The sequence below is a fragment of the Mustela erminea genome, chromosome 3 (assembly GCF_009829155.1).
Source record: "Mustela erminea isolate mMusErm1 chromosome 3, mMusErm1.Pri, whole genome shotgun sequence".
Lineage (NCBI taxonomy): Eukaryota > Metazoa > Chordata > Mammalia > Carnivora > Mustelidae > Mustela > Mustela erminea.
Genome location: NC_045616.1, coordinates 121,600,242 through 121,612,295, shown reverse-complemented (window position 1 = coordinate 121,612,295; position 12,054 = coordinate 121,600,242). Strand labels below are relative to the sequence as shown.

Below are 12,054 nucleotides of genomic sequence, written 5' to 3'. Positions count from 1 at the left end.
CTGCAGTCATCAGGGAAGTCAAGATGGAGGTTATGCAAGAGGGGCATCCAAGCCCACAGACAGAGAGGTCAGGGCTGGATAGGGAAGGTCTCTTAAGAGAAAGCAGAGCAGATAGAGGTCAGGGGGTCATCTGAAATTTTCATTAAGTTTTTTTTCTCTTGTTTAGGCAGTTAAATGATGGAGTACTGAAGTGTGGGGAGGTGGGCTCAGGGAGGAGAGGGGAGGGGGTTTGGTGTTGGGGTGGAGCCTCCAGTGCCGGAAATGGGATGGACCTCTGTTAGGGAAGTGTTCTTGCCTTTTGCAGTAGAACCGAGTCACCAGTAGAACCAAACTCCCTCTCTCCTCAGAGCAGTCTCCTCGGGACTCTTTATTCCCTGCTGCAGGCAGACATGGGGGCAGGGGAGCAGAGAAGGTTTCTGGAAAGCCCCACAGCCAGAGGTCCTTCCAGTCAGGGAAGGAAGACACATTCTGCTGGGACAGTGTGACTGTTGTCCCAGATGACCCAATCCAGCTTATCCCCAAGATGAGGGGCCTGACAAGGAAAGACCCAGGATCTAGGGGGCCCCCAGAAATAGTGCAGGAACGAGAGGGCCTCAGCTGGTAAACCTTCCCTCTGGCTCGGCTCCGTGCTGGCTTTCCTCCCTGGACCTTCTCTCTCTCCATCCCCTCCGTCACTTTCCTTTCTGTCTCTCTCTTTTCTCCCTCACCATCCTCCTCCTCTTTCCCTTACCCCTCTCTGCCGCTCTCCCTTCCCCTGTTTACCTCTCTGAATCTCACACAGTTTTTCTCTGTCTCTCTGATTTTTCTTCTTTCTCTCCTTTCTCTCACCACCACATCCCCTGACCTTCTAAGAGCCAGTGTCCCTGTAATTGCTGCGTGTGGCTTCTGGGTCATTGCCTCTGTTGTCAGCCTCATCCCCCTCTCTGAGGTCAGTGTCTGGATTCCCAGGAAGCACCATGTGGAATGAGGACATGGCAGAGCCACCCACAGGGCTGTGTGAGGGCCAGCTGAGTGCCCTTCCTGGCATGAGGTAGGCTTCATCATTTCAGCTCTCCAAACAGATGTTTCCCATCACCCATCTCAGGCCCATCTTTGATTTTTCCTCATCCAGTGATTTTCCAATCACTGTCAATTCCTCTTCTGATGGATTCCAGATTCTTCTACACCATTCACCTGGCCCACCACCATCTAGGTCTTACCCCAACCACTTGCCCAGCTCCCTTTCCCTCGAGATCCTAACAGCTAACACTCTTGGAGCTCCTGTGTGTTGTTCTTCCAAGCTCTCTCTCTCTCTCTCTCTCTCAATTAACTCGTCTAATCTTCACAACCAGTCGGGAGGGGGCCATTATCCTCTGCACTTGACTGGTGGGAAAACTCAGGCAAAGAGCAGCTGAGTAACTGTCCCAAGATCTTACAGTGAGTAAGTGGGGGAATGGGATTTGCCTTTAGACAAGTGACCTATTTACTGGCTCATCCTCCCTACTGGCTATTGCTTTGATGGCTCTCCCTGCCCAGAGTTCCTTGCAGACTGCTGCCTGTCAGTCCTCCCCCACCTTCCACTCAGCATGCCCACCCCCGCTTCATGCAGCCATTGCTACTGCATCACACTGAGCATCTCCCTCTCTCCTCTGAGCAATCACGGCACCATGTCTACACATATTTTACAACAGGGCTCCTTTGCACTGGCTCCTTCAGTTTTTTATACCCAGATCTTCATGCTCATGATGGGTGGAATGCCTGAAACTGTGTTTCCCTATCTTCACATTTCAACATAGCACATAGTTTAAATGCTTCATAAGGACAGACAGCTTTAAACATTTGTAGAACAAATGTGTGAAACTCTCACTTCCCTAGAGATTGTAGATGCTGGCAGACATTCATTCATTTCTGTCTTATTGGTTGAGGTCCTACTGTGTGCCAGGCACTGAAGATACTATAGAGGGCAAAAACAGTCAAGGTTCCTTTTCTAGAAAGCCTTTGATGTTTAGTGGAGGACGGGGATAATTAATGGAATAATCACACAAATGAACATAATGTTGTATGTGATAAGTGTTTAAAGAAGAAAGGGGTGGATGATGCTAGGAGATGTAGTGGCAGGAAAAACTCCTCTCAAGAAAGAACAGCTGGGCTAGGATCTGAGAGAAGAGCAGAAGTTAGCCAGACAAAAGGAGAGGAGAACAAACTTCTGGAAGAAAGGACAACCTGAGCAAAGGCCATGTGGACTGAAATAGGTCACATGGTTGAAACCAGAGTGTGGCAGGATGAGAAAAGCAGGATAAAGCCCAAAAGGTCAGCACAGGCCATGTCAGACCCAAGTGTGTGAGACATGTTAGGATCTGACTTTATCTTAAAAATGTAGGGAAACCATCCAAGGTATCCAAGCAAGGAAGTGGGACAATATAATGGTGGGAAGAAGGGTGGACTGGGGGCTCCATTGTCGACTTAATTATTTTATTTTTAAATGTTCCTGCTGGTTAAAATTTCTTCTCTTCAACTGCAGGAAGACTAAGAACATCTCTGCTCTCTAGGGCATTTTGCCAGACCCTGTGTCAAGGAACTGTTGACAGTAAACAGAATAGGGATTTGGAAGATGTTGAGAAGCCAGTGCCTTAGGTGAGAGATCTCTTCTTTCTTCTGAAAGGGGAGGGACAGGATGGGCCCAGGTAGAGAGCCAACTTGGGCCTATTTTCCAGGGTCCTTCTAAAAGGACTAATCCATTCCCGGAGGTCAAAAGTTAATGTCTCTGTGCAAAGACACTCGTCCTCCAGCACTGTCTGTCCCAGGACTTCCAGGCTCATGCTCCCCTTTGTTTCCTTTTATCTGAAAGATGGGAGACTAGTTTTCTCCCTTTCCACCTCCTCCAATCTTACCAAGGTTCTGTCCTTCCAAGAGTCAATTATTGGAGGGACACCTGGGTGGCTCAGTCTGTTGAACATCTGACTCTTGATTTTGGCTCAGATCATGATCTCAGGGTCATGGGATGGAGCCCTAAGTTGAGCTCTGTGCTCAGCAGGGAGTTTGCTTGAGATTCTCTCTCTCTCTCTTTCCCTCTCTCCCCTCCTTGGCCCCTCGTGTGCTCGCTCTCTCTCTCTCTCTCTCTCAAATAAATAAATAAATCTTTAAAAATAAAAAAGTGAATTGTTGCAGCCAGAGAATAGGATCTTGGGTTCATAGGAGAAAACATCAGCCTCCTCTGTTATAGGATTGTTGTTCATCCTCTAGGAGAAAGATGTGGCCTTAAAGATACATCCAGAGTAGTGAGAACTAGCTCCCAAATTCCAACACCAACAGGAGCCAGGCAGATAGCATAGATTCAGGGAGCAGGCTGGGAATAGTACAACAGGGAGTGGGGCAACTGTGGGGACAGGAGGACATGCACCTGATCTGCACTGGAAGCTGCTGTTGGCTCCAGCCAGTGGCAACCCTGTGCAAATATGGGGTCAGTGTGGCCAGATCGCCTGTTTTTTTTTTGTTGTTGTTGTTGTTTTTTTTATGAACAACCAGAAATCTGGCACGTTTTATGGAATTTTCTAATTTTTAAGTGTTGGCAACAACTTGAAAAGTCATTGCTTAAAACTTGCACAGGCCAAATAAAACACCTCTGTGAGCTCTGACTGGCTCACTGCTACAAGCTTATGACCTGTGGATTCCTCTAAACCATCCACTGTCCTTGTCCCAGTGGCCTTGAGCCAAGGATAGGTGTTTGTGAGACAGTTGACTCTGCTGAAGTGGCCCTCCATTGCCACCACTTTATGGGCAGGCTTGAGATCAGTTTAGAACGAGGGTTAAGAGATTCAGTCTGTGGCTGTGACTCAGGGAAGGGGTGGGTTTGGGAACACTCACAGGTCTGAAATATCCCAGCTTGACCACCAGGCAAGCTGCTTAGCTTCCCTAGGCCCCAAGGAAAGAAATCCAACATATTCTTATTTTCCCAGAGACACAGACTTAGTAGAGCAGTAATTCTCAAACTTAGTACACATAAGAATCCCCTAGATATTTTGTTAAATAAAATACAGATTTCTGGGCCCTGCCCTGTGTTCTGAGTCAGTAGGTGTAAAGTGGGGCCTCAGAATTTGAGTTTCTAAAGAGTTCAGTGGTGATGCTGCTGATCTAGGACCAAACTTTGAAAAGCACTGTGGTAGAGATAACGATTCACCCAGATTTCTGAGGTCCTTACCTGTGAGAGGGTGAATTGTGAAGAATCCCATGTTGTTCCCACTGGTGATATTAAAGGTCAGCTTTCCTTTGGAGCTGGAGTCCGGGTCCTGGGCATCCAGCTGAAGCACAGAAGTATGCAAGGGTGCATCCTCCCGGACAGAGGGGTAGAACACGGGCCTGGACATCTGGGGTGGGTTGTCGTTGACATCCGTAACCTCAATGTAGACTTCAGTTACAGAAGAGAGAGGCATGGAACCCCTATCCACTGCCAGCACTGTCAGCCAATAGCAGGACACAAATTCTCGGTCCAGGGGTGCCAGAGTCTGAATCATACCTAGGGACAGTTGATCACCAAACCCAAAATATTTTAGATCTCACAGTAGTTTTAGAAATCACCTTACTTAATAGTCCCCCAACAGTACTATGGAAATAGAAATTCCACAAGAAAAGGGGACTGCTGCCAAGGTCACGTAGGAGCTGCTGAGTCAAACAGGGGACTTCATATCCTTTTGCAGAGGCTCTCGGAGCCTTTCTTTGCTAAAATAGGCCCATGGCAATTGTCCTTAAACCAGTTCCTTCAAGTCTCAGGTATTATAGGTGTCAATTTAAGAGTTAAAGATTTGATGAATAAACGGCTGTCCCCCGTTCCAGCATCTTAATGATTTCAGAATCTTCATTAGTTCACTCATTTCACAAATTGCTTCCTTACAGGCCAGCACTGTTCTAGAGGTCCATGGTCCAATAGTAAGCAAAAGAGGCTTACACCCTATGTTCTCATGGGTCACACTCAGCTGGAAGGACTTGTGAGAGGACAGGGCCCAGGTCCACAGCCATAGCAGGTCCGAACTGAAGGAACCCCATGCCTTTTCAGGTGGGGAGTTGAGGCCCAGAGAAAGAATATGATTTGATCAAGATCATGTAGCAAGTGGACAGAAGAGCTGGCTCTGTCATTGAATCTCAGTCTAATGCTCTTTCTACCACCTCACCCTACCCTTCACCCTGGAAATAAACTGCCCATCAGATTGTAAGCTCCGAGGCCATTGGCCTCGCCAATGACCCACCTTCATTCACCTGGGATCTCCCCTAAAGTGCCTATATCCAGAACCTCAAAAGCAGAGGGTGCTTGCCAGTATTTGTTGAATTGTACTTATTTTCTATGAAGCTTAAAAGGAATAACTAAGTTGGTGCCACCTTTTTGGAGGGCAATTTGGAATTATCTATTAACACTGAAGATATGCATTATCCACTGACCCAGCAACTGCATTTTTAAGAGATTTTCCTGTAGAGATTCATGCATATGAGCAAAAGTATACGATCAAAGATATGACATCTATATGATATAATAAAATGCAGCTATTAAAAAAGAAAGGGAAATATATGCATTGAGATAGGAGATATTCTGGTGTAATGTTATGGAGGAAAAAAGTATTGCAGACTTAGTGTCTTTTGTATTCTTTTCTCTTACAATAAAATAAGCAGTGATGATAAATTTATAAGATTATAGACCAAATTATTAATAAAGATTAAATCTGGGGAGGTGAGACACAAAAAAATACATTCATTTTAAAATTATATATAAAAATTTATAACCATGATACATTACCTCTATAGGCATATACATACAATATGTTATATATAATAGTTATATATAATATGTACTGTGTAATATATGTATGTATATAAATGTATACACAGATGCCAATGAGATGGGTGATTTGACTTCAATGGATACACACACACACACACACACACACACACATACACACATACACACATACACACGAACATCTCCAGTATGATAAAGACAAATTTAAAATAAAAGGGACAAAAAGGAGAGTCCCTATTTATTGCCTTTCTTTCTAGCCTGCAGCCTGACTTCTTTCAGGACAGCCCCTGATCTCTTTAGGCCATTGTCTCCCAGCACCTGGAATTCCCATCCACCCCACTTTCAGTACCTGTGTCTTGGTTGATGCTAAAGGCTGCAAGACTGGTGCCAGCCCTCAGGAAGTACTGGAGCTCCCCATCCAAGCCACTGTCATCATCGTGGGCAGTCACTACCATCACCTGGGTACCCGAGGGGCTATTTTCCTGCACTTGGCCCTGGTGCACAAAGGAGGCAAAGCGAGGAGGGTGGAGATTCTCATTCACATCCAGGACTATCACTTCCACGTGGCAGAGGGTCCTGCGGGCCAGGGGCCTCCCACTGTCACTGGCCCACAAACTCAGATTGTATCCAGCCCGCCTCTCAAAATCCAGCTCTCTCTCCAGACTGAGTGCGCCGGTCATCGGGTCCACATGGAAGGTCCCATGGGCATCATCCAACAGGACGTAACGCACTTCTCCCGCAGGGCCCACGTCAGGATCAGAGGCATCCAGAAATGTTAGAATAGTTCCTGGAGGCATATCCTCCGGGACTTTCAGACTGCTGAGTTCTGTGATGCATTGAGGAGAGTTGTCATTGGCATCTTTCAATGTGATTATCAGGTCAGTGACAGAGAAGAGCTGGTGGCCCTTCCTGGGCTGATCCCTGGCCTCCACCTTGAGTATATATTGTGGCTCTGATTCCCGGTCTAGGTGTCCTGTGACAGCCAGTTCCCCAGTGAGGGGATGAAGGGCGAACTTCTCTGTGGGGCTTAGCAGGGTGTAGCGAACCCTCCCATTGTCATCTGAGTCAGCATCTTTTGCTTTCAACTCTGCAATTGTGGTTCCAACTTCTGTATCCTCTGAGATGGTTATCTGGTACCCACCAGGAGGAAATCTGGGTGCATTGTCATTCCAGTCTTTCACATTCACCGTCAGCAGCTTCCAGGACGACTTCTGGGGAGTGCCCAGGTCATACACTGTTACATTGAGGATGTAGAAACTGGTAGCTTCATAGTCCAGAGGGGCAGCTACGGTGAGCATGCCTGTCTCCAGCTCCATGTCAAAGCAGCCCTCATCATTGCCATCTGCAATCACATAGACCAGTTTGCCATTATAACCAGTATCAGGGTCAATGGCTGCCAGGTGGGCCAGGGAGGTATTGACAGGAACCCGCTCAAGGATGTCAATGGACTGTGGGAAATGGTCCTCAAACTGGGGGGTATGGTGATTGATCTGATATGCACTTAAGGAAATGAAGTCCTCATCACTGGAGTCCTGATTTTGAAACCCAACAGAATGGAGGATGGTCTTTGTGAAATGTGTCAGTACTCCTGTTTTATCACATGTTATAGGGACTTCGAAACGAGGGTCTTTTACTACAGTAATATTCAAAGTTGTGGGCGAGGCATAGTGTTTCCCGTCTGAGGCTGTAATTTTCAGGAAATAGCTGCTGGGTTGACCTGTAGTATGATTCATAAAAGAGCGTTTGAGCGATATCACTCCAGAGAAATGATTTAGATCAAAATACTGTAGTTCATTGCCTGACACAAACTCATATTTTAGGTTCTGAAGCTCATCCACATCTATAGCTGACACGGTCATTACAGATTTTCCTACTGGCCAGTCTTCACGGATAGACCCAGTGCAGTTGACTTGCTCAAACATAGGCTTGTTGTCGTTCAAGTTCTTGAGCCTAAGAGATATAGACACTTCCTTTTCTTGGCGAAATGGGGATCCCCAGTCTGATGCCCGTACCCGGAAGGTATAAATTCTTTTCATGAGCTCATAGTCCATGGGTTTGGAGGTGGAGATGATCCCCAGGTAAGGGTCGATAGAAAAGGGCACAGCTTTTGGATGAGTGATGGAATAGGTGACATATCCATTCTCTCCATGATCCTTGTCTGTGGCACTAACCGTCAAAATGCTGGTGCCTGGTGGGATGTTCTCATCAAAGGTACCATCATAGGAGGACCTGTTGAAGATGGGGGCATGGTTGTTACAGTCCACAATATCGATGACCACAGTGGTGGAGGCCAGGCCTGGTGAGGTTCTGATGTGCAGCTGGTAGTGGGCTCGGTCATGGAAGTCCAAGAGCTTTGTGGTGGTGATGAGTCCAGTGCGAGCATTAAGTCTAAATCCCACATTCTCTGAGGATGGCTTTAGAACATACTGCAGGTTGGGGAAAGCTTGGGTTACCTTCACCATCACCACACGGCTCCCAGGAGGGGAGACCTCACTAAGCTGCACTCTGTAAACAGCCTTCTCAAACTTAAGTGAAGCCAGTTTGGAAGGTGGTAGGTGAAAACCCCTGATCTGGGAATAAAAAGAAGGTCTGCTCCCACTCTTGGCCTGTAGGCTGAGGTTGAATCCATGAAGGTGCTCCAGCCAGTTGATGTCTTTGACTGACACCAAACTGAACTCATTACTGCGGGTGTAAGACTTGATGGCTTTGAAGTACTTTCCAGGGTCACCACCAACAATTTCCAAGGAGTCCACTTCAGCACCTGAGCTGTTTGCGTCTACCATCACAGTGGCATAGGTGGTATCTTCTCTGCTGTCTGGCGGAGCCACCACCACCGAGATGATGGCTGGGGGTTTCCTGAGGGCAGGCTCCACGTGGATGACGAGTGCAGCCAGATTACCAAAGCCATTGCCCTCTGAGATTTTCCTCATGCGGTCCACAGCCAGCACCTGGAGCTCATACCTCCCTCGCCAGGTGACATTGAGCTTCCCAGCCAAGGTGACCACACCACTGGTGGGATGGATGGCAAACATCTCTGACCTCGTGTTAAAGGCATAATAGAACTGGGCATTCTGGCCCAGATCAGCATCTGTGGCAGTCACCTTACAGATGGGGCTCTTGAGGGACATGTCCTCAGAGATGGTGACTCGGTATGAGGGTGGGGAGAAGAGGGGCTTCAGGTCATTCTGGTCCAGGATGTGGACCACCACACGTGTCAAAGCTTCTAACTCCAAGGTCTTCTCTGTGGCCTGGATGATGAGGGTGTAGCTGTCTCGCACCTCCCTGTTCAGGAGGGCTGTGTTGCTGCTCTTTGTCCTTATTCTCAGAAAGCAGAAGTTGCCCACCACATATTCCTCTGTTTTAAACACATTGGCCACGTCCCCAGAGATAATCCGGTATCTCACTGCCCATTGGGGCTCAGCCAAGTAAATGCCCATTTTCACAGAGCTTTCCACGTAGGTCTTGGGGGCAGAGTTTTCGTAGATGGTTGCATTATAGAGAGTGTGTGTGAAGCGCCAGGTGGAGGAGGAGACAAGCCCTTCTCGGGGCTTCTCACAGGTTGTACAATGGAGCAAGAAAATGACAAAGCCCAAGAAGGCAATAATCATGATGGAAAAACTCCCGAAGCCCTAGATTTAAAAAAAAAAAAAAAAAGGAAGAGTGTAAGTTAGGAAAGAAATGGCTCCTACTGCTGTGGTTGTTAGCTGGGGTGATTTTGCCCCTCAGGGTACACCTGACCGTGTCTGAAGATGTTTTCCACTCTCCCAGCTTGTGGGGGAGGGGGAGCTACTGACATCTAGTGGATAGAGGTTGGGGTGCTGCTAAACATCTTACATTGCATAGGACGGCCCCCCAACAACAAAAAAATGTTAATAGTGCTGAGGTTGAGAAACCCCATATTTGAAGACTATCAGATGAGTTTAAGTGCTTTCTCAGGGGTACCTGGCAGATACAACCCTGACCACTTGACTCCTTTTCCCAAAAAACCTTCAAGGGATCCCCAGTGATGGTGGAACAGTTTCCTCCAGGGACCTAAGCTTGGCAATCTGGCTCTAGATACTTCCTACAAGACCCTCCCATCAAGGCTGAGGTCCAGGCAAACTGAGGTGCGTCAGCACCTGCAGGGGCTACAGAAAAGCAAAATGACCAAGATCGTGGACCTGGCATCAGGCTGCTTGGCCATCAGCCAGCCCTGGCTCCACCACTTACTAGCTGGGTGATTTTCTGGGCAGATTATTTAACCTCTGTGAGCCTTGATTTCCTCTTCTTTAGCATGGGGATAAGGATATTATCTACCTCATTGGATTGTTGTGAAAATTGAATGAAATAAAGGGAGATGACTCCGCAGGGTGCCTGGGACATAGAAGTTTTAACTTAATATTGGCTATTATTAGTAATAGGAAATTCAGTTTCATAAAGGGAAGGGACCCATCCTGGGCCTGAACAGCTAGACAGAGGCAAAGCAAGAATTAGACTTGGGGCTCCTTGCATCACAAGTCAGGGCTGCTTCCCCTATCCCAGGTCTATCTACCCCTGTCCCACCACTAGTGCCTTTGGATAGGGCCTGATTCTGACTCATCCTGTAACTTCAAATCTCCTAGAATGTCGGAGCTACAGTGGAACTTTGAGACATGGAGTGCTCACCTGACTCGTGCATAGATGGGGAAATAAAGCCCCAGAGCGGGGACTGAGTCTTGCCCCATTTCACATAGTGGGTGTCCAGGAAAGAACTAGTCCCTGGGGGTTGTTGAAGTAGCCATGAATGAGTACTTCTCCCCCTAAGACCTGCTGTGGCTCGCATTCTCTCCCGTGCCATTTCCCACATGGCTCATCCATAAACTCCAGCCTGGGTTAAAGTCCAGCCTGGGTTAAAAGTCCAACCTCAGGGTTAAAGAAAGGGAGAAGATAGAACGGGAGTAAGGGAGGGCAAAATTTGGTTGCCAAACTCGACCTTCCAGAAGCAAAGCAGGAGGCTGCATACACCAGGCTTGCGCCTGGCTTGCCCGTGAGTCTTGACTCCAAGGAGCTTCGTGGCTGTCAGCCAGATGTGCAGAGCATTCCTGGATGAAACGGGCAAGACTTGTTTTTCCAGTTGCCTCACTCTTCAAAGGCAAGGAAGAGTTAAACTCCTGGGGGTAAGAGGGGAAAGGAGAGGCTTGCATCCTTGTCTTTCCAGAGTCCTGAGGGAGCTGAATGCAGCTTCTTTAAGACCTCGCAGGGAGCATCCCAACCTGGGAAGCAGGAGTGGAAAAGTCTGCCTAACTTGCAGCCTGCAAGTCTGTGACAGAAAAGAATTTGACTCTGCCCACTCCTTCCAGCCTCCCTACCACTATCTGTCTCTTGAAATCCTATTGGTGGCACCCTAGGCCTAGCACCTCAGAGAAGAGAGGGCAGGAATGGAGGCAGATTCTGTACCTGGGGTGTCTATTCCTCATCCTTCCTGCCCTCCACTCTTCCCCATCACTTACCACTGCAGCTCACAATGGAGTTGGCCCCAGGCAAAAGCCATAGTCCCTCCATTCCACTCACCCCATCCCCAACACAGTCTCCTGCAAGAGGGCATAGACCTCTGAGTCATGTGGACCCCAACGCCTCAGGGTGGCATTGCATTGGAAGTTGAAGCCCCAAGGAAAAATAAGTTCTTACCCCAGTCCCAGGTTTGCTCACTCTGCAGCCCAGCGAGCCTAGGGTGCACACAGCCTCCCTGCTCGCCCTGCCCTGCTTTGCAGAAAGCTTCCTGCTCACCAGGTCAGCACCCTCATAGGGCAGGCCCCAACAAGACACACCACTCAGCCGCTGCACAGGCGCCTTGCAGAGATGAGCTTAGGGAAGGCAGCAGGAACAGGGTCTCCCTGGAAGGGGATAAGATGCAAAGAGAATGCACTCATGGATGAGGGTTTGGTGAGCAGGGCTGTGTTCAAGCTTTAAGACCCACAGACCAGGTGAGTGGTTTGCTGAGGAAGGTCCTGTGTCTGGACATTTGTTTCCTGGCACCATGCCTGGGCAAGTGAACAGGTTTGCAAGGTGCAGAGGCATGTTGGGTTCCTGGGCTTCCCTCTCAGCCCAAAGCCTAGGACCATTATTTTGAAATGTCTTGTGAGGGGCACCTAGGTGGCTCAGTCAGTTAAGCACCTGCCTTTGAGTAAGGTCATGATCCCAGGATCCTGGGATAGAGCCTTGTGTCCTGACTCCCTGCTCAGCACAGAGTCTGCTTCTCCTTCTGTATCCCTCCCCCACTTGTGCTTGCTTTCTCTCTCTCTCTCTCTCTCTCTCTCTCAGATGAATAAATA

At 48.2% G+C, this 12,054-nt stretch overlaps 1 protein-coding gene across 2 annotated transcripts in view; it reads right to left on the bottom strand.

Annotated features, from left to right (window-relative positions):
- The window catches only part of FAT2 (FAT atypical cadherin 2), an 80,324-nt gene that overhangs the window by 50,374 nt on the left and 17,896 nt on the right, over window positions 1-12,054 (bottom strand). Inside the window, exons 1-3 of one of the 2 annotated variants that reach the window (XM_032337257.1) lie at window positions 11,411-11,499; window positions 6,114-9,393; window positions 4,178-4,492 (exon numbers count right to left, since the gene is read on the bottom strand). In XM_032337257.1, coding sequence (XP_032193148.1) covers window positions 4,178-4,492; window positions 6,114-9,372 — 3,574 coding nt within the window. In that variant the 5' untranslated portion in view covers window positions 9,373-9,393; window positions 11,411-11,499. Of the gene's footprint in view, window positions 1-4,177; window positions 4,493-6,113; window positions 9,394-11,410; window positions 11,500-12,054 lie in introns of those variants that run through there. The other variant, XM_032337256.1, reaches the window with a different exon arrangement.